General features: G+C 39.2%; 1 protein-coding gene across 1 annotated transcript; it reads right to left on the bottom strand.

Moving 5' to 3' along the window:
- Positions 1-5,438: 5,438 nt before the first annotated feature.
- Positions 5,439-15,995, bottom strand: LOC102775741 (perforin-1-like). The gene is made up of 10 exons (XM_087841613.1): positions 15,897-15,995; positions 10,309-10,494; positions 10,143-10,222; positions 9,697-9,742; positions 9,143-9,285; positions 8,896-9,034; positions 8,728-8,808; positions 6,791-7,287; positions 6,599-6,692; positions 5,439-5,651 (listed from the first exon to the last, which is right to left on the bottom strand). The coding sequence occupies exons 1-10, from the start codon at positions 15,993-15,995 to the stop codon at positions 5,439-5,441; spliced, it is 1,578 nt and encodes a 525-aa protein (XP_087697739.1).
- Positions 15,996-19,961: the final 3,966 nt, after the last annotated feature.

The raw sequence follows: 19,961 nt of genomic DNA, 5'->3' as shown, positions 1-19,961 counted from the left end.
TATTAATTTTAATTTCAATTCAGGTTAGGTTTTTTTTGTGCGCAACACAGATTTTCTGTGCGCAGAGACCGTGCCAGCAGTGCGCAATTGCGCACGTGCGCAGCTTAGGGGGAACATTGCACATCACACATGCATAAATACACGAGTGACAGCGTGACAGTGATAGATTTGATCTGGCGGAGATGGGTTAATGTTTACAGTATAACTCAGGAAACTGTAAATCTCTTATCTCCCCTCACCTCATCTCACCGAACCTATGGTGCATGAGACTCTCAAGGACTGATTAAACTTGTAGACCTGAAGAGATACGATAAGCAGTTGCGCAGTTTTCAGAACTTGCCTATACATGGTTAGGTCACAAATATTTGGACAAGGACAACTTTTTTCTAACTTTGGTTCTGTAAATTACCACAATGAATTTTAAATGAAACAACTCAGATCCAATTTAAGTACAGACTTTCAGCTTTAATTTCATATATGAAACAAAGAGACTGCATAAAAATGTGAGGAACTGAAGCCTTTTTTAGCACAATCTCTTCATTTCAGGGGCTCAGAAGTAATTGGACAAATTAAATAACTGAAATTAAAATCTTCATTTCTAATACTTGGTTGAAAACCCTTTGCTGACAATGATAACCTGAAGTCTTGAACTCACGGACATCACTAGATGCTGGGTTTCCTGTTTTTTAATGCTCTGCAAGGCCTTTACTGTAGCGGCTTTCAGTTGCCGTTTGTTTGTGGGCTTTTCTGTCTGAAATTTAGTCTTCAACAAGTGAAATGCATGCTCAACTGGATTAAAACAGTGGTTCCTAAAGTAGGGGGCGTGCCCCTTGGTGCAGAGCCTAGCATAATGGACATAATGGACAGGTTTGGACAGTATATTTTCTTGTAAAACAAAGGGGGGCCTAGCAAAAAAAAAAGTTTGGGAACTACTGAATTAAGATCAGTTGACTGACTTGGCAATTCAAAAATATTGCACTTCTTGGCTTTAATAAACTCCTAGGTAGTTTTGGCTGTATGCATTGGGTCATTATCCATCTGTATTATGAAATGCATTTAAAAAATCAATTTGACTTTAACTAGCAGCAGTATGTCTCGAAACACCTTAGAATACATTTAGGTGCTTCTGTCCTGTGTAACATCATCAATAAACACTAGTGTCCCAGTGCCAGTGGCAGCTTTGCACATCCAAGGCATCACACTGCCTCTGCCTTTTTTTTTTTTTACAGATGATATGGAGTGCTTTGGATCATGAGCTGTTCCATGTCTTCTCCATACTTTTTTCTTGCCATCATTCTGGTGAAGGTTGATCTTGGTATCATTTGTCCAAACAATGTTTTTCCAGAAGTGTGCTGGCTTTTTTACATTTTTTTTTTCTTTTTAGCAAAGTCCAATCTAGCCTTTATATTTGTAGCATTTCATGTTCCTTTTAAGCCTTAAGAGTATAAAGGAAATGTACACCATTAAGTCCTGCTCTCAAAATCTGACATAGATGTAACACTGTCTGCGAAACTGGATTTAAGTGCTTAAAATTAAAATTTTAAAAACATATTTAGCACCATCTTTTGTCAGTACAGAACTGGATGTTATCTGGTTGGTTGGCTGGTTGGCTGCGGCAAATAGACTTACATTAATTTTAGCTAACTGGTGACAGAATCAATAACTCAGAGGAAAGTGCAGTGCAATTTGCTGAGATGTCCAATAAAAATTACATAGTTTGCCTTCCGATAAAAAAAATAACATCTAATCTTTACGTAGATGCCAGTTGTCATCGTGAGACACTAAGTGATCTCCAAGATGTTCTCTGAGACCTTACAAAAACCCTTGGATGCTATAACTCTTTCAGTAGTTATAATATCATATAGTGATATATCTCACAGAGGTGTGGGCACCGCTGTAAATATAAGTCTTGCATCGGCTGAATCCACGCCAGTCCACTAGAGACACAGGCAGCTAAAAATGAAGTACACATAAAGTATGTGCTACAGTTTAAGTTGCTGCTAACTAAACTTTTTCTTTAGATTTTGCAGCTTGTTGCCTTGAGGAGCATCGGAGCAGAGAATACAGGTGTTTGGGGTTAGGTAGGTCTTCACATCAATCATGTAGGCTCCCTTTTGACAAAATCAAACCCTTCCCCACAGGTTGTGTCCTGGTACAGAGGGAACAGACGAACCCTGGCTGTAGTTACCAATCTGACCAGAGAGAACAGGGAAGTGGTATGACAAAAAGAGGATGAGGCTCAGGTAGAGAGGAGATGAAGAGGGGAGCATTGCTGAACTCAATGTAATTGACACCCCTTTCTCAACGAGAAGTTTGGGCTTGGGTGAGCCTGAGTGCTGAAGATATCTACCTATTCGGAACCATGGTAACAGGGTTCTGGCTGATCGGAGCTGGCTTGGCCCTGACTTATCGAAGAATTAAGAAACCGGAACCGGCTGTTCAAACCCCCACAAGGCTGCCCGCTGGGATTGGAATGATGTGAGAGGCGTGAGTTTCTCAAAATGGGCTCATTGAGTCAGCACGGATAAGATCTTGGAGAGGCTACGGCTGCTGTGAATACTCAGAATAAGATCTCTGACTGCAGACTGGATACATCTCGGAAGGGCTAACCCGGAATAACATCTCTGGGTGCAAAATTGGATGACATCTCGGGGAGGCACACTGCCGTGAGTTCTCAGAAATTGGCTCCTTGAGCACAAGAAATGACAACATCACAGAACGCAAGTATGGCGAAACTCGCGGCTCTCCAACGGGAGATTGAGAGACCAGTGTTGGACTGAAGAACTGCTTTGAAATTCATATGAGCTGTTCGCACTAAAGTAAAAAATAACATCACTTATGCGGATACCCCTTTGGCGCCAGCTGCAAGGCCGGAGCTGAACAAAACACCCTGATAACGACTAAGTTTAGTCTTTTCCTTCCCATTCCATGCAAGGCCACCTGGGTTGGCTGGAAGACTGTTTACTTAGCCTGGCAGGGCGAAGGACACTGTCTCAGCTGAACTATGGACACGCACACACATACATATACTGATACTGATAAACACTCACTGACGCACCACCCTCCCTACCCCGGATCCAACGCCACCTCCAACGCTTACCTCCCCTCTGATGTGGACATCGGGTCAGTTGGAGGCGCAGTCGAAAGATTGCAGCGGTCCCAGATCAGATGTACACACTGGAACTCTTTCCCATGTTGCTTGTCTGTGTTTATTGTGCTATGGTGTGTTGATATCTGTGCATTCCTGTATTATTCTTCTGTGTTACACATTTCGATGTTTTTTTCCTCGCTACCTAGCCTGACCTGTCTCCCCAATGCGATGTTTGTGTATTGTATGTACGGTCGGCAAGGTCTGTCATCTCGGTTGTGGGCAAAAGACCTGCAACTGACAAATAAAGGCTATCTCATCATCTCTCATCTCATCTCAAAGAAACTGAAATATTTTAGACAAAAAAAAGAGTAGATAAGGATACAGTTACAGTAAGGTCTATATTTGGACATTGATGCAAGTTTTTTTTAACCTATTTACTAAAACATATTCCAATTATAATTATATATTGGACATGGTTTTTAATGACCATTTCATAATGCAGATGGATAATAACCTAAAATAACCTAAAACAGAGAGCCAACCCAGAAAGCTGCCTGGCAGAGCATTAAGAGGGAGGGAATCCAGCATATTGTGATCTCCATGAGTTCAAGACTTCAGGCTGTCATTGCCAACAAAGTATTAGAAATGAAGATTTATTTTCAGTTATTTAATTTGTCCTATTACTTTTGAGCCCCTAAAATGAAAGATTTGGGCGCAAGCAGGATGATGTGGCTGGACACTGGTTGGGCTCTCCTGATGCAGGAATGGGTGCTGGCACCTGCTGTACACCAGCTGCTCTCACCCCAGGGATTGGTACGGGTGTGGAGTTCGACTGTGTCCTGGCTGGGCTCACCCCAGAAACCGGCATGGGTGCCGGAAAAAATTGGGCGCCAGCCACTCCCATCTGAGGAGTAGGTATGTGTGCAAGAGCAAGCTGGGTCACAGTTGCCCTCTCTCTCGGGACAGGCACAGGCAAAGGCTGGGCGTCTGCTGTCCCCACCCAAAGAACAGATAAGGGTCCAGGGACCGGTGAAGACTTAGCTGGCTTGGGGATAGGAACAGGCACCAGCAGAATCCCAGCCATTATTTAGAAACAAACACAACAGCTGGCCTGGAAATGCTAGATGTAACACCTGGAGAGGTCTGGAAAATTTTATTCTTAGAAAATTCGGGAATCTTTAAGCCATTAACCCCTGTGGAATCAATAATACTGTCTGCAGTCTTGACAGTCCCAGTAGGCACGGGAGTAACAGTCACCAACCTCAAGTCCTTTGTGACAGAATTCACTGAAATGGCAGAGTCCGTTCTACTCACTGCAGAGTCCAAGGTTGCCAACCCGATGTCAGCTAACTCCGATGAAGCCACAGGAATGAGCCGGGATGTGGTGCGACAATGACAACGGGGCCTCCATCTTCCCTGCAAAGGAGGGGCAGAAGATGCCATGATGGATGACGAAGGGGAATTCGTCAGCTGTCAGGACCACCAGTGTGTCTGCATCTGGCCTTGTGCTGGCCCATGTGTGGGCCACCTCTGGCAAATTTGGATTCTTATTTACAAGAATCCAAATAAAGCATTCTGAATATATCTTGCTTTATTTATAAAATTGTCATGATTTATTAGAGCTCTTTTAATTAAAATGCCAAGGCTCCTTTTTTGTCTTTGTGCAGACCTGCCAAAATGTATTTCAAATCCATGTTATTCAGACCATTAGATGGTTTTTCAGTTCACCAGTTCCCATTTTAAATGAGAAATAACCCAGCAGAGGTTTCTGGATCTCAGTTATATTTGCATCCACAGGTTTAAACACCATTAATCCTAAATAGTTGAACTCTGTACTCAACCAGTTTTTGACAGAGCGGTAAACTCCTTTATGCATGTTTGGAAACAAGATTGTACTGGCCACAGTAGATGTGGGATATCCACAGCTTATCTGAGACTACTGGCAGATAATAAGAATTATATATCTAGAGGTACCTCTTATAATAGAGGTGTCCCCTTTAAGGACCCAAAGAACATGTTTTTGACAGGCTTTATTTGAATCAGAAGTAAAGTGACACAACAAGGATTTGATCATTTTTACACAACTGAAATTAGACTCACATATTAGTAGAAATACACAGCAGCTGATTCAGTGTGTGTGTAATTATTTATAATTAAAAACTACTGAAAACCAAAAAAAGTATGATTTTTCTATCATTTAAAAATATTAATATATGAATACAGCCCTGAACTTTAGCTTATATAAAGGCTAAAAACTGAATACAGTTATCTCTTAGTGGTAGCAAAATAAATCCATAAACTGATGAGTCACATGAATTTTTACATTAATTAACTCAAAATACATTTGTTATTTTGCAGATGGTTGGTAACTATTACACCGGTCTCCAGCCAGATGAGAGTCACATGTCAGAGTGTACCGGACCTCAAAACCTCCTCTTTTAGCTGGACAGGTAATTGTGTGTGTCCCCTGCTGAAGATACTTGAGACATGATCCCAGACGGTCATCAGACGTTACGTCCTTGTCCCAAACTTCAACCTTCAAACCAGAGTGTGTGTCCACCTTCATAAGAAAATTAATCAAACAAGAGTTTTAATTTTCATCCTTCCAATTTTTATTTTAGGTTTGTGAATCATAAACAGTAATAAGGACAATTGGACAAATTCATAAATATTTTTTAAAATCATATTTTACATTTCAATTCAGATTGGAAACTTTAAAATGATTTAAAGTTAATCTGTGATAGAGACACACTGGTGAATTCCTGGGGGGCACTCACATATCACTTTTTTCTCTTAAATCTGTCTCCTTGACAGATTTAATCAGTTTATTGATGACTTTTATAGGCCCATCCCCAGAATTATTTTTGTTTGGCTGTAAAACCACCTAGAAACAAGTACCTATATAGTTATGGTTAGCTGAAGAATGGCTCTGTGAATAGCAGAATACTTGATTGTTTTCCCAAAATCTATTGAAATCTGGGCACTTCCCAAATAAAATGATACATCATGAAAAACGCCTTATCAGCAAGATCAACTTATTGCAGCAGAAGACATTTAAGGCAGGATCCACATGGTGCCTTTTAACAAAATGAGCGGGTTGTAAGTATTGCAGAAGTGTTGTGCTCATTTACCTTCAGCATTTTAGTATTATAGTAAAAACTGTAGCAAATGTGTTCAAAACCACTACATAGCTGATATTACTTTTATTGCTTGCCAAGTCATTGTGTATACTGTATCACGGAATTTGTTGTTACAGCAGTTTTACAGGTTTTACAGCCACTAAAACTTGAAACCATAAGTTTGGTAGTAGAGTTTGGTTATTTGGGTTAATGTAAGGTAATCCTTTTGCTGTCAGTTTAGGTACAAAAGTATCAAACCTTTTTTGGCAATTATGGCTTTGATTGGGACAAACCACAACAATCTTTTTTTTAGGTTTGAAAAGTAAATCAACTCTGCTGACTGTGAGCCCAAAAGACTTATGATTATCTATAGTAAGGTTTTACTGACCTTGCCCAGATCATAATTCACGTTCCACTGGGGGTTGTTTGACCGAATCCAATGAGTCTGCCGATAGATGGAGCCAAACCACATTTTTACATAGCTGTATGTAGAAGCAAAGAAAGAAGAGCAACAGAAGAATTATTAAGTCTATTTGATATACCACCTCCAAATTTGAATCCCTGGCCAGAGTCTATTCACCCCTCAGTCTTGCCAGTTGGATCTCCTTTCAGGTCCCAGGCTCGCAAAATGGTAACCTTTAGCATCCCCCTCCAGGCTTGCAGAGGACAGCAGTTGGAAGCCAGATTAGGAATGTTTGAACCACAGTTTGGCTCACTGGGTGATTTTTTCACAGCATTGTCCTCTAAGTACTCCTCAATGGCAGCTTTCATCCCTGTCTTTTGTGTATAATTTGTCATCAGCTCGTAGATTGGCCGAAGGGAGTAGGAAACAACATCTGGGTGATCCTTCAGTGTCTTCAGCCAAGTTAGATAGCCAAGGGAGTTATTATGTGTGAGTGCAAACTCTCCCAACCAACCATTGCCTCCTACCACCTCTGTGTAGTGTTGGTGGAGTCCAGAGCCGTATGTAACAGAAAGACCCTGGTTTTGAAGGACCTTGTTGCAAGAGTCTCTGTTACCAGATAGTTGGAACTTTCCCAAGCCAACAGAGAAACCCAGCGATAAACAGGAGTGGACCTGCAGGACAAGAAGGGACAGAAAATGTCAACAAATATCTGTACTTTCTACTCCGTACATTTTCAAAACAGATATATTGTTTGATATATGTCAGGAGAGTTATTATTTTACATCAATGCAAGCTTTCAAACATCAAACAGACTTGAGCCTGAACTGTAACACATGAAATTCAATCCTGTATTAATCACCATGTTCCAAAAAAAGAGATGAAAGAGGCAAAACCATGTGCCATCGTCAGGAGTTAGAGTGGTTTTTAATTTTAGTTTTGGTTTGTTTGTTTTTTGTTTGTTTTTTGGCACAACACTCAGAGATGGAGAAAGATAAAAAAGGCAGGACAGGAGAGGAAGAAGAAAAGTTAGATTTAGAGGTAAGGACTGCTAAGTGACGCTTGACAAACTGGAAATTTAAAGTTACGTGTCCTTACAAGTTGTCATGTTTGTAAGTCTGATATTGGGTCTGTACATTTGAAAATATGTTTTTCATATTGTGAAGTGTGCTGCAAACAAACGGAGGTAGATTAATGGTATTATTTAAAGACTGCATGAAAACACTCTGCAGTTTAGTGCAGGATAAACAGGTTAGTTTGCTGTACTGTGATGGGTTTAAAGCAGGGCTGTCCAGGCCGCCTCAAGGGCCGGTGTCCTGCAGGTTTTAGATCTCACCCTGGGTCAGCACACACGAATCAAATGATTAGTTCATTGCCAGGCCTCTTCAGAATTTCAAGACATGTTGAGGAGGTAATTTAGCCTTTTAAATCAGCTGTGTTGGATCAAGGACTCATCTAAAACCTGCAGGACACCAGCCCTTGAGGCCTGGAGTTGAACACACCTGGTTAAAAGTAAAGACCAGTGTGTGACTGGTGCACAGTGGATATGGTGCTCATGGTTACATTGAGTATATAAATAGTGTACTGTCATAGTAGAGGATGGAAATCAGCCAAGACAACTCGTGAAATATCCGCTGACATTTTGAATTCAATTGTGTACATTCACAAAGAGTAATAAATCTCAGAACCGCAAGTCAACTGATCACAGCCTGTACACTAAAAAAATCTGCTGGATCCTACAATAAAAATTGTGATTCTTTTCCCTATGCTGAGCCACGACATCTTATTTTAGGGTTCCCCCACCCGCTGAATCTGACTGTGCTCATTTTCCTGTTTAGAGGCAAAGTCACCCTCTGCAATGTAGAAAACAGAAAATAGAGCTATGTTTTTATTTTCCTTCTTTTTGTCTGCTCATGTTCTTAACAGATTCAAGCTGAGAATATTTATTACAATTAAAATTTGACTAAAGCAAAGTTTGTATTCTAAAGTACTTATTATTTTTATTGTTATATTATTACACTGTTTAGTTAGTTCTGCACAAAAAATAGCTGGTGCCTTGAGGCAACTATTGTTGTGATTTTGCATTGTATAAATAATGAACTTTATGTATGTACCTGATCTGAGGACAGTCCGTTTAGTGAGGACAGACAGGTTCGTGCAGCTGTGACTCGCCTCAGTCGACCACCAAGGTGAACCTGCAATGTGGTGCAAAGTTGTTGTTATAAAAAAAATATTTTTAAATTATTTTTAAATAAGGTAATTCACCTTGTGTGTGTTTTAACCTGGCGGATGTAGTGTGTGCCATAGGTGTGTATGAGCTGACTGTATTGAGCTCTGGTGAAGCTGTTGTAGAAACCTGGTAGCTTAGCTACAGCCGAACTGAACTCAGAGCTGAGAGGTGGTCTGTCTGATACTCGGTAACTGGACACAAAGAGACAGATTAGTAAATGATCTCAACAGAAGCTTTTCAAACCACGATTACAGAATAACCTGAATTTATGTGAGTATTCTGAGTTATTCACAGCCTACCTGTAATGGTTGCAGGTGACCCTGTGTGTGCTGAAGGTGTGGCGGTCTGCTTTGGTCCTTTCTGAAGCAAAATTATAGGCAGTGGATTGCGTTCCTCCCACATCCAGGCTAGCAGCCACAAACTTCTCTAAATTTAGGCCAACCTGTTATAATAAATGAGACAAATGATTAATGTGTAGTCAAATACGGGACTTTACAGAAGTGTTTCATTTTATTCACATTTTAGCTCGCCAGTACTGAGACATTTTGTGATGTATTTGTCCAGATCCTAATTTATGTTCAAACATGGCCTCATGTTTGAACATAATATAAATTTATTGTGTAATTTATTATGTAATTTTCCTACTTGGGTCAAATAAATATTGTCTTGAGATGTTGAAGTGTATGAGAGTAAATGTGTACTTCGTTGATTTCTTTTCAGAACATTGGTTCTGAATTTGATGCCAAAAGGTACATTTCCTTTTTGGTCACAAGGTAGCAGTCTTGTGAAGGCGTGATTACTGCACCAAGATGCAGGTAAAATATATCATTAGTATAGTAAAAATGTGCCCTACCTTCCAGTCAACACTGTCCTGGGAGGTGTAAGTGTCAACCAAAGAGCTGTGAATACAATTCAAAGTAAACGATCACTGTAAAATTTGAAAGTTAGTATTTACAGATGAACACCTGTTATTGTAATTAGACTTTCAGCTATGAATAATATGATGAGGAGAGTTTAGGCCAGAGAAGGTGTTTAGCAATCAAAATGCTTACTATTAAATTAGTGTGACTTTTCATTTCATCATTGCCAAAGACTGAATGAGTTTAATTAGATGGAAATCTTTAGATAAAGAGTCAACGGCTGAGCCACAAGATGCTCAGTTGTCACAACTGTTTTTCATGGTAACAGATGCGTTCCCAGTTTAGCCTGAGTATAAACAACATAATTTAACTGTGCACATTTGTCTTTGGAAAGCATGCACTAATTTTAAACAATGATAAAAATGTAACAAAACTATACCTAACAGAGCTGTGGGCACTGCTGTAAATGTCGGCACTGCATCGGCTGAATGCACGCCAGTCCACTGCAGAGACTGGCAGCTGAAAATGAAGACAGATCATGAACATGTACACATAAAGTGTGTGCTACTGATCAAATGGCTCTTTGTTGTTGCATCTTTATTTACTTTTTGCAGCATGTTGCCTTGAAGCGGATTGGAGCAGAGAGTACATGTTTCACTTGGGGTGAGGTAGGTATTCACATCAATCACGTAGGCTCCCTTTCGTCGCAGAGTGACCACATCAAATCCCTCCCCCACCAGGTTGTGACCTGGTATAAAAGGAGCAGCCTTACACTGGACGTAGTTTCCAGTCTGACAGGAAAGAACAGCGGAGTTGCAGGACAGAAAGAGAAGGAGGCTCAGGTAGAGAGGAGGTGGGGTTGAATAAGAACGCATGGCTGCAGTGAAAAAGACTGATATTTTGGAGAGAGAGAGAGAGAGAGAGAGAGAGATAAAGACATAAGTGATCATTTCAACAGCAGGTGATTCTCAGTAAAGTAAAGAACACCAAATGTTTGCAAACATGCAGCCTGTTTTTCCCACTTAAATTTCTGTGACTGGATGAACAGAATCAACTCTCTGGGATTCCTTACGTGTATTTAAAAACATTCATTAAGATAGTCTGCTTTTTTTTTTAAAAAAAAATCTGGATACCTCTTTCAGTTTTTCCATGGCAGAGATTTCTGAAATTTGTTTTAATCATCACTGCTCAAAAATGTAATTTTACTTTATATTAAAATGTTTTGCTCACACACAATTTTATGTGCAGTTTCTCTTTTGTAATATGGTTTCAGTATCATATACTGTAGTATCTTGTGTGAGAAGCTGTAGTCAATAAAGTATTGTTAGTTGATTCAAGTCAACATTTTTCATATTGACTTGACTCACATGTAAAATGATCTTGACTTAAAAGAAGATAAGAAAAAAATCACTAAATTGAAATGCAAGCACACATACATAAACAAATAAAAGGAGAGGCTGTCTTTAAACACTGTATCTCTGTCTGTCTTATTAAAATAAAGTTAACAATAACTTTGTGTACCATTAAAAATGTTTCTACCTTTTCCAAATGCTGTTGAAGTTGCTGTTCCTCTGTCAGTGATGCAATTCAGACAAAAGCAGGACAATGAGCCAACAAGACTTGTTCAAAAACAGAAGCACAGCTTTTAAAGAACAAGACGAGTACACGTGCTACAAATCAACAAAGATAAGGATCGTTAAATAAACCAACAATGGCTTTTTGGACCCTGGATTAAGGAAGTGTCCTTGGAATAACTTCCTTGTCAATGCTGAGAAGCTGTTTGAGATTATGTGCCCTCTTAACAATAGATGTAACTGTATATGTGTAAGAGAAAGAGGGCTGTCAGCCCCCAAACCACAAATTTCCAACAACAGAGATGCCACACATGCACATTTGGTTCAAATATCAAAAATGATTTGGGCCATGTATATTTTTATCTTCATTGCCAAATCTATTTATTCAAAAAATAATTAAATAACTAACGCAATTAACAATATAATTAAATAATAAACAGACTGGCGACCTGTGCCCCAACTGTACAACTATGGCACCTCGGATACGCTCCATCCCTCAGCCCTGCGACCCTGATGAGGATAAGCAGAAGAGAATGGATGAATGGATGCCAAATTTAATAATAAATGTTTAGGTAACAGAAGCGTTATCAGTGTTGTACTGCTGGTTCTGCAGCCACTAGATATAAAGTCTGTTTTCATTCTGGGTAAATGTGTCACGTTTATTATCGCGGCTCTGATTGTTTTCCCTGTTTCACTCCTTTCTTCAGTTGTTTTTCATACACCCACAGGTGCCCTTGGACTTTAATTGCTCCTAGTGTCACTCACGTGTTTGGCATTACCTGAATCAACTTTGTGTGTAAACATACCTGAAATCTTTTACTAGTTGTTTTCAGCAGTGAAATGAATACATTACCTATAAATCAACTTCCTTTTGCACATTTGTATTTTTCATTTGTAAACTTGTTATGTTATTCACTATAAAACATGTTCCATCACCACCTAGGCTTACAATTTCAATTAATATCCAGACCTTTAAGTAGTCGGGCTATTCATTTTCAAACTGTAAAAACATTACACACAGACAAAGTCTCACGAAGAGACTCTCAAAAGAGACCTAGTGTTGTGTTTGAAGTAGTATACCTTGCCTGTAGAGGTAAACACAAAGATCATTAAGCATACATGTTATTAAAGTATTTTCCCCCCTTTCAGCTGCTCAATAATGCAAATATATAATAAGCCAGTCTAATGGTAGCAACGGAGTGCATTTAGGCACGTAGACATGATCATCCTGCTGAAGTTTAAGTAACTTTTAATATGGCATGTTGATGTCAGACGGTGTAATTTAGAAATTGTTTCCCATAAAATCATCTCTAGGGGTTACAGAGAGTGAGTAAAAAACAGAAAATATCCAGTTTTCTCAGTGAAAATGCCTGAGTGTGTAGTTTCATACCATGGATTCATACCATGGATAATCCTCTATTTTAAGGTACAGTATGGCCAAGATTTATTTATTTTTACAGAATTAAATTTCATCTCTGTAATATTCTGAATATTTATAATTGAGCTATTTGTATATAGTAGAGCTATTTCCCAATTTTGTGAACTTTGTAATATATTGTATTATTTAATTTAATTCAGTATATTACTGTTCTTATTGTCTTGGAGCAACTGTAACCACCTAATTTCTTCAGAGATTAATAAAGTATTCTGAATCTGATGATTCTGATGATGAGACAGCTTTGAGCTGATAGGAAGGTGACAATAACTCGCATAACCACTCATTAAAACCAGGGTACTGTCAGGGTTCCTGGGCCGTTGACCCGGTATTTTCAGTTCATGTTCATTGTTCATTCTCTGCATGTTCTACTTCCTGTTTTACTCTGTGCATTATGTTCTAGTTCTCTTCCCATTTATCATTAGTTCATTATGTTCAGCTGTTCACTCACCTGTCTCTAATCACTCATCATTCAGCCTGTATATTTATGTTCCCCAGTTCCACCAGTCCAGTGTCGTGTCATTGATGTTGATGTTGCCATTATTGTCGTTCCCGTCTGTATTCAGTTATTCAGCCAGTTAGTTTGTCAGTCTTGCCGTTCCTGCTTTGTTCATTCACCCACTCCAATAAATCCTCGTCATTCTGCACCGTGAGTCCAGCGTTTGGGTCATTTCTTCCTCGCCTCCACACACCACAACCCCTGACAGGTACACAGAAGAGCATCTCTGAGCAAACAACATGCTGAACTTGTGGATGAGCACACCAGTCATGCACTACTGCCAGCTAACCCTCTATGCCAAATGTGTACTACTGAATACCTGAGTATCGTTGCTGACCATGTCTATCTGTTTTTAATCCCAGTGTACCCATCTTATGAAGGCTGCCTCCACGATAAAGTGTTGTCTCACAAAATTAAATTCATCTCAAGCTGGTTTTTTGCACATGATAATGATTTAGCTTTACTCAAATGGTCTCCACAGTCACCAGATCTCAATCCACCAGGGCCTGATGGGATGTGGTGGAACAGGAGATTCACCTCATTGATGTGCAGCTGACAAATCTGCAGCAACTTTGTGATGCTGTCATGTCAATATGAACCAAAAACCTCTGAGGAACATTTCCAGCTGTTTCCCATTTCCCTATTTAACCAATAAGAGCCAAGACCCATTTTTACTGTCAGGAAAACTGGGAGAGTCAATTTTGAAACTTCAACAGAACCTTTCCTCAATGTGTACAGGGGCGTGGGTTCTTATGGGTAAATCTATGCCATGAATGATTAAGGTAGTTCTGGGATCCAGGCTATTATTAGCAAACTGTACCTAATAAAGTGAGTATAAACAATGGAAATGAGTGTCTTCGTTAAATCCAATCCAACCTAACAAAAATAAAAGCATGGGCTGCTTCCACGAAACATGAAGCATTACAATCGCTAACAGCTGTATGTGCTAAAAGTACATTTTAGCATGATAATCTAATCTGATACCTGCTAAATATTAACTTATTACTACTGCCTTTGCAATTATCATGCTAACTCACTTTACCTTTCTTTACTTTGCATGATTTATTCCAGACATGTCTCACAAATCTAGCTGCATCACATGACTATTCTGGGCTTCAGACCAGATTTTTTAACAATATCACAATTTGTTGGGTTATTGGAGCAGCTCATGGTCTCCTTTTCTTCATTTTGGATTAATTTAGTCTTGTTATGTCTTGAACTGTGATTGTCAGTAAGTGAATTATAGGCTCACATTGAATTAACATGATCACTCACCTGTTGTTCAACCTAAACGCAGTGGCCTTAAAGGTACCTTGAATTGAGAGCAGCTACAAAGCTTGCTACCATAGAGAGTATAAAAGATTGACATAGCTATTGTGATGTCACATCCTGGTTTCTGAGGACTCATAGTTGCAAAATAGACAAATGTAATGAGGAACTGTGTGCCTGACTGTAAACCAGACATTCTGCGACTGATTGCAATTTGTTGGCCAGTGAGTGTGTAGTTTCATTCCATGGGTAATCCTCTATTTTAAGGTACTGTATGGCCAAGAGTTACAAAGTAGACTTACTTTCTTTTTATTATTATTATTATTAAATGTGACAAAAACATGAGTGACTGAGCAGATAAACTCAACAGAAAAGTATTTACAGAGGTTAAGAGAAATAGAAACCCATTTTCTCATACACTTCTACAGGACCACTGCAACAACTGCTATCACCGTCTACTGGCCTTCAGATAGAATGTAGGTTCAATGTATTGGCTTCATTTTTTTAACAAGGAAATTGTGTCCATGTTTTATATTTACATTACATTACATTACAGTGCAGGGTGTGTGCATGTTATTGCAAGTAATTCTTTATTACTTTGAACTGTGTATTAAAGCAAGCATGGGGTTGATCTTCCTCAGTAAAGGGAAGCACGTATATATGATGTTTGTAGGGCTCTACTGTAGTTTCATGGTTATTTTGCTTCATTTTGTTCTTTTAAATATTGTCCTTATAATGTTCAGTCATGGGACCCCCTTTTAAACATGGAGGTAGGAATGATTACAGGACAACATCAACAGTTTGCAGTAATAATAATATGATTTACACGTTTCACTCAACATTAATGTTTCCTACCTTCCAGTCGATGCTGTTCTGGTTGGTGTATGCTGCGACCAGTGAGCTGTAGAGAAATTATTTTGTTTAATTTCCCAAAATATTGCAGTAGGAAATAAATGCATTTTCAATTATTAAATATTCAACACTATTCAGTTTAATAAATGAATTCATGTAGGAGGTGTGAGTGTTATTATGCCTATAAGTGAAGCATATATGAAACATGTCAGGGCACATTGAGTTTTTAAGTCTTAGAATACCTGATGGAGGTGTATTCACTGTCCTCGAAATGAAAACTGCAGCTGCTGAACGCATGCCAGTCCAAAGCAGAGACTGGTAGCTGAAAATATCACCAGTGTTAGCATGTTAATGGTACGTTGATGTTTATGTATTAGTTTTCTCCTGATTTTAGTTACTTTCTGCAGTTTGTACCTTGATGAGGATTGGGGCAGAGTTTACAGGTGTCACTTGAATTGAGGTAGGTCTTCACATCAATCACATAAGCTCCTTTTTGCTTAAGTGTAACAACATCGAAGCCCTCCCCTGCCAGGTTGTAGCCAGGCACAAAGGGGGCAGACATACACTGGTTCCAGTCTGACAGGAGAGAACAGGGGAGTGGCACAACAGAAAGAGGAGGAGAAGGCTCAGGTAGAGAGTGGTGGGAGTTGAAAAGGAGAGCATGGCTGGAGTCAAAGAGAGAGAGAAAAGGAAACCAGTCAGTTTAATTTAAGCTGTAATGTAGTGTGTAAAAGAAAAACTGCAAAAAATATTTTATTTTTTGCTCTTTTATTATTATTTTTTTTTTGCATTTGAATGATTCATCTCTCTTAAGTAGATATGACCAGAATATGTAGATTGTTTTGTCAATATAACACCATGGTATCATAATATTTAGGGTGGCTTCTAATGATTACTGTCCTAATCAATTAATATGCTACTTGTTTTTTCTTTGGGTTTTTTTTTTGGGAAAAATCACAAATAAAAATACTCAGACTAATGCATTCCATGTTGAAAGGGACCATCTGTCCTTTGAGTGGCTTGTTTTATCAGATCAACAGCTCAAAAGCAATGTCTGTGATATTGCTTTACCTGTGCTAACAAATCACAGTGATACAATCTCAGCTGTTTGGGATTGGTCGGTTTGCACCAATATTTAATGTGTTTCTGCCAGCTATATTTTTATATTTCACACAAAATCTGTAATTTAAATAAATGCATTTAATTAATTCTTTCAGTCTAATGTGGCAAAAAAAAATCAGTGGGAGGTTTCACAAGTTCACTATAAATGATGCAACATTAATTTAAACTCTTCATTGATTTGGTTTAAAAGATGTATTAAATATAAAAAAAACCCATCTGTCGCGGTTCTGGGTCAGTTTTGACCCAGTATTTTGAGTTTCTTATGTTTTGGTTTATTTTGCATGTTGGAGTGTTTTGGGGTTGTCTGATGTTTTGATTATTTGAGATATATTATATTACTGTGATTCTGGTTTAGGGTTTTTGTTCGCAGGTTTTGTGTTCTCATGTTTTGTGTGTGTTTAGTTCTGTGTTCTGTCTGCGTCCTCGTGTAGTGATCTCTTGTTTCCTGTTTTATTGTGAAGGTCTGCGTCTCATGTGAGTGTGTTTAGTTTTACCTCTGTCTCGTCTTGTTGATTACTCCCAGCTGTGTCCCCACCTGTGTTTAATCTGCCTGTGTTTCTCTGTGTGTATTTAAGTCGCGTCTTCTGTCATTGTAGTTGCTGGTCCGTCTGTGTATCCACCATGTTCCTTTTGTGTGGTCTCCCTGCTGTCACCATCATATACCGTCGTCTAGCTTCCTTCATGTTCAGTTTCGTGTTTTGGTTCATGTTCAAGTAGTTAGTTGTTCCCAGTGTAGTTTAGTTCTTTCTCCGTTTGCCCATTTTTATTTTTGGTGTTCAATAAACCACCTTCACACCTGCACTACTGCCTGCAATTGGATCCTCCTTTATTATTTCCACACGGCTCATCTCACTCGCCGTGACACCATCAGATTACCTGTTCAGACCTCAGCAGTGAATGTGTCAAGATATGGAGATGATGACGGTATCATCTGAGGATGTGGCATCACTGTTCAGGCAACAGCACTTTTATACTGTATCCAAGGTCATGTGACCTACACTCAGTAGTTACTTTTTTGGTTTGTTTTTTAAAATAAAGCATGGATGCGGAGAAATTGCATGTAATGAAGACAAAATATTTGTGATATTGGAGTTCTGAAAAATCATGCTTTATAACATTAAAACAAGAATTATCTGCATCTGCAAACTGACAGTAAAGAAAAAACAAGAACGCTATTGTCACAGAGCTGGAACGCCTCCCTCCTATGAGAAAACAAGTCATTTAAAATTCACCTGAAGCAATAGATCAGCTAAACTCCTGACATTCAAGTGACACGCAGCAAATGTAACAGTCGAACAGGTTAAACACCATTGCTGTGTTGACCTTCTGGCACCTCTATCTCTTTTTTTAACTTTCCATATCATGATAGCTACAAAACTATGTAACTATCTAATAGGGGTGCAACAATACTCTTATCGATATTGAACCGTTCGATACAGTGCTTTCGGTTCGGTACGCATATGTATCGAACAATACAAAATTTTTAATTTATTTTATCAACTTTTCTTCTGACGATGCTGTCTGTGTTGAGAGCTCAGTGGATCTGCATTCGACTACTCCGCCTAGGCTGCACTGTCAAGCGCAGATCCACTGAACGCAGTGTGTTTGTGGGGGTGAGCTATGGCGTTATTTTTGTGCCATAGCTAAATTTGAGTGAACAAAATTCATTGCTGCGTGCAAAAAATGTATTTCAGTGTTTGCTATTATCCACACACACACACACAATAGCAGCCCCTCTCACTCAGTTTTTGCATTTGCGCTTGCTCGCAATGTGTTTCTGCCTGTGCGCGCTCAACTCTTTCTGTACACTGCTATATTTGTGCCACAAAACCAGCCAATCACAGACTTGGATGCAAAAAAACTGATTGGCTGTTTTGGTCTCCAATCAGCTCGAAATGACGAAATGCAATATCCCAGAATCCATTTCGTCCAAAACTCAAATGAGGCACACTGAGATCTTCTTTTAAAGCATTTAACGTTGTCCTTGTTAAGCTGGTGCTTGAGGTTGCATTAATGGCACTTCTATTAATGTATTCGTCCATCACATTATTAAAGTCTCCACCTAACAAGATCTGGCCCTTCATGTTCCCGGGCATCATTCATAAAATTAGGTTCATCCCTGTTTGTGGCGTAAATATTGCACAGAACTTGAGCTGAGCCTGCAGAGCTAACACTCTCCCATATTCATCCTGGCTTTCCTGCAATAATACAAAGTTTAGTCTTTTATGAGTAAGCATCTAACACCACAACTCTTGCTTGGAGTTTTACTAACTCCTCAGCAGAGATGGGCAGTAATGCGTTACTGTAATCCGATTACTTTTTCCAAGTAACGAGTAAAGTAAGGGATTACTATTGCAAAAACGGTAATTAGATTACCGTTACTTTCCCGTAGGAACGCTGCGTTACTGCGTTACTAAAACCGTGATTTTTTTGCAAGAATGTCTCATGACAGTGACATAAGCAAGTACAACGTTGGTGACAACAGCTGTGTGCAGATCAACAACGGACAATATATCGAGTGCGGGAGAGAATGTGAGTGTGCAGCGTTTAAAGCGTGGAAGTACTGACCTTACTTTGAGTTTGATTCCATAAAAAGTAGAGTTGGATGTCTCGAGACCACTTTTACGTGGTCTTGGTCTCGTCTTGGTCTCGACGGACTTTTGTCTTGGTCTCCGTCTTGGTCTCACTGTTTCGGTCTTGCGCTCTCAAATCGACATAGTGTTCGGGAGATTTGGAGTCAACCATCAGCGGAGCGGGGGGTGTGTTACTGGGCTTAAGCCCGGGTCATTTTTTCAGAAGCATGGGGTTTTTTGGAGTGTAATTTGTTTGTTAGATGCCTGACTGACAACTGTATAAAACAAAAACAACACACGAAGCACAGAGCGCACCGTCGTAAATTCCCCCTGATTTTGGTATGATCCGAGTTTTGGCACTAGGCGACTGAGCACAGCACCCATGTGAGCGAGGGGGGAGAAGCTGCTGCCTGCGAGTTTGCTGCAGAGGAGAGCTTAAGTTTGACCAGGTACCAACGGAAATCATTCGTACTGAACTAATAATGTAAATATGACGGTGTATCACAAAAGATTGATATCAAACTGATCACTTGGTTGCGTTACTTACTCTTCGAGTGAATCAACAAATGGATAAATAAAAAGCCGAACGACAATGCTGATTTTTTTAGAGAGTCTTAGCTTACATCTCATATTTTCAGTTGTTACCCTCCACGGCTAAACAAACTCTCTAAATCGGTTTCAATTGTGTACTGATGAACACAACAATGGACATAAGGAGCTTCTTTCAAAGAAAAAACTCAGGTAGATGTTATTTTATATATTATGCTTTGTATGTTGTTCAGTATATCTATGCAAAACAAGAGGAATTTCAATACACAGCAGTATATTCACAGTTGAAACCAGATATTTACATACACTTTAGAGAGAAAACATAAAACCTTTTTTTTACTGTTAAACATCAATTTAGAGTAAACTTTTGTTTTAGATAAATAAA

Source organism: Neolamprologus brichardi, chromosome 6, assembly GCF_056152115.1.
Source record: "Neolamprologus brichardi isolate AB-2024 chromosome 6, ASM5615211v1, whole genome shotgun sequence".
Classification (NCBI taxonomy): Eukaryota; Metazoa; Chordata; class Actinopteri; order Cichliformes; family Cichlidae; genus Neolamprologus; species Neolamprologus brichardi.
Note: the sequence above shows the minus strand (reverse complement) of the source record. Positions and strands in the feature narration are given on the sequence as shown.

Excerpts from the sequence above, each read along its gene's own strand:
- LOC102775741 (XM_087841613.1), bottom strand. The coding sequence starts at position 15,995 with ATGCTCTCCTTTTCAACTCCCACCACTCTCTACCTGAGCCTTCTCCTC. Across the intron at positions 7,288-8,727 it reads ACGGACTGTCCTCAGATCAG|GTCCACTCCTGTTTATCGCT; the intron begins GTACATACATAA and ends CTTGTCCTGCAG. Across the intron at positions 6,693-6,790 it reads CCAACTGGCAAGACTGAGGG|CTATGTAAAAATGTGGTTTG; the intron begins GTGAATAGACTC and ends TTCTACATACAG.